General features: G+C 36.7%; 1 protein-coding gene across 1 annotated transcript in view; it reads left to right on the forward strand.

Annotated features, from left to right (window-relative positions):
* LOC135213337 (nephrin-like) overlaps positions 1-2,500 on the forward strand; it is a 59,463-nt gene that overhangs the window by 54,232 nt on the left and 2,731 nt on the right. Inside the window, 1 exon segment of the mRNA XM_064247314.1 lies at positions 2,367-2,478. Coding sequence (XP_064103384.1) covers positions 2,367-2,478 — 112 coding nt within the window.

Below are 2,500 nucleotides of genomic sequence, written 5' to 3' on the forward strand. Positions count from 1 at the left end.
ATGAGACATTGAGAAGGAAACCGTGCATCTAGTACTGTTACCAAAACATGCATCTAACCACACGTTATTAACGGTCTATAAACGTTTATTCTTTATTTACCTTTGAAATATTACTCCATTCTCTCTTTGAGGAAGAATCCTTATGTCCATTTCTACATCTGCAAGCCGCGCAACGCGCTGTTACGACGATAATACGCGAAAAAAAAATTACGGAAAACACTCGACAAATTTTATACCTTCGCGGCTTCCGGGTAACTTACTGCCATCAATGACAGTTGCTGCTAGGTTCTGCGCCTACCGCGAGCCGCAGCAGCAGCAGCGCCACCCTGGTGACGTTACAGAGAACTACGTTAGTTAGTACTCCCTTGCTTGCTAAAAAATAATTTTGTTTTTATACAAGGTTGCAAGTCTTGTCTTTCCTCCCGAACGTCATGAAATATATTTCCTTAATCGTTGTTACGTAAGAATGAAATAATATATAAATGGAAGCAATATTCGTCAGTAATAACTTTCAAATGTTTGATGGAATAAAAGTGTTTATGAATTTCTTGACCGAACTGTAATGAAAAAAAAACGTATCTTAAAATGTTGCTCTAACTTGGCTTTAATTTGCTCTTGGGCCGTGTTCACATTAAGTTGTTATCTATATAATAACATAGAGGAGCAAGGGAAGTAAGAGAAAGAGACAGAGACAGAGAGTGGGAGGAAAAGAGGATGAAAAATACAGCAAGAGGAAACGTTTCATGCGAGTGGTCACTACAGATGACCGTTGCAGGTAGAACAATGTAGTTTTGGCACGAGCAACAGCTGATATTAGCTTACAGTTTGAACCCACAACCGTGGAAAAAACTGTATTATGTGTATGTTTTTATATAATGTTATCTTATATCTATTCATATTCGTGTTTGTTTGGGCATATGTTATCCTCAATCGTAAAAAGTATACATGAAAACAAAACAGCTTTGCAAGGCGTATAGGCCGAAGCCCGTATTTCGCAACATGAAATAGAGCTTAGTAAAAGTCAAATTTATTCTCTGTTGAGGAAAACTTTTGACGCTAATTCATTTAGCAATTCATTCATTGATGATTTAGGAGTATTATCGCTCAAAACTTTAAGTCGAACTTTGTTGTTTTGTACAATTAAAAACGTTTGATTGATTTGTACTGAGAGCTGCCTAGGCCGATATCTCAAATACAGAGGTTGCTAGTATATTGTCACCGCTCTCTCTCTCTCTCATCTTCATAATGGGAAAGCAGGTTTATTTATTTGCTCAAAATATTTTACAAAAACTTGAACAGAGAAAGACGGTTGGTCTAAAAGAAAGAGAGAGACGAGAATGGTCGTAGTTTATACGGTTTCCAGGGACGAACTGTTGAAAATGTTTTGCCCTTAAAGAATGGAGCCGCTACTGGTATAATGGGGGCTTTATTGCCCACCATTTTGTAATCTATTTTCCGAACGAGGTCTCTCTCTCTCTCTCTCTCTCTCTCTCTCTCTCTCTCTCTTTGTTTATACGTATAATATTATATGTATAGAGAGAGAGCGATTTCACCCATTTAAGTCTATCAACCTCTCTCTCTCTCTCTCTCTCTCGTCCCATACACAAGGGAAACCCCGATTGCCTCTCTACCTCTGAGCGAGGCCGCGAGAGGCCAGCCAGTGGCCTCTCAGCGAGGTTTTAATCCGCCATCCGTCTCCCTCCGTCCGGTCGACCGAATGACCCAATCAAGAGGATTAGGTCTATTTCGGTCACGTTTGGAACCTGTCATTAAAGACCTACTAATCTCCTAGGTCAGTCTCATGGAGGTGAAGGAATGTGACCTATTTCGGTTCCTATGCTTTTTTTTTTTTTGTGATTAGCTTTTGTTTCTCTCTCTCTCTCTCTCTCTCTCTCTCTCTCTCTCTTGGTTGATCGATCAATGGACTTGTATTGATCTCTTGCAAGAGTTGACTCATAATTTTAATTAAGTAGGGAATTGTTCCTATATATATATATATATATATATACACACACACACATATATATATATATATATATATATATATATATATATATATATATGTGTGTGTGTGTGTGTGTGTGTGTGTGTGTGTGTGTATATATATAATACATATATGAATGTGTGTATGTATTTATATAATATATAAAATTATATATAATATATAATATATAAATATATTATATTATATATATCTTAATTATTATAGATTTCTGGCATAAAGATATACGTATTTTTATGTATGTATATAAAGATATATACATATATGTATTTATATATATATATATATATATATATATATATATATATATATATATATATATCCAGGCAGTTCATTTTTTTTTCTTTTTTTTTTGCCATTCCAGTCCTCCTGAAGAAGTGAGTAACTGCACAGCGGGGAACATCACCTCCCACTCGGCCTTCATCAATTGTCTTCCAGGCTTCGACGGAGGGCTGCCCCAGAAGTTCCTTCTGCAGGTGAGATGGTGGTGGAGGGGAG

This window comes from Macrobrachium nipponense, chromosome 42, assembly GCF_015104395.2.
Source record: "Macrobrachium nipponense isolate FS-2020 chromosome 42, ASM1510439v2, whole genome shotgun sequence".
NCBI lineage: Eukaryota > Metazoa > Arthropoda > Malacostraca > Decapoda > Palaemonidae > Macrobrachium > Macrobrachium nipponense.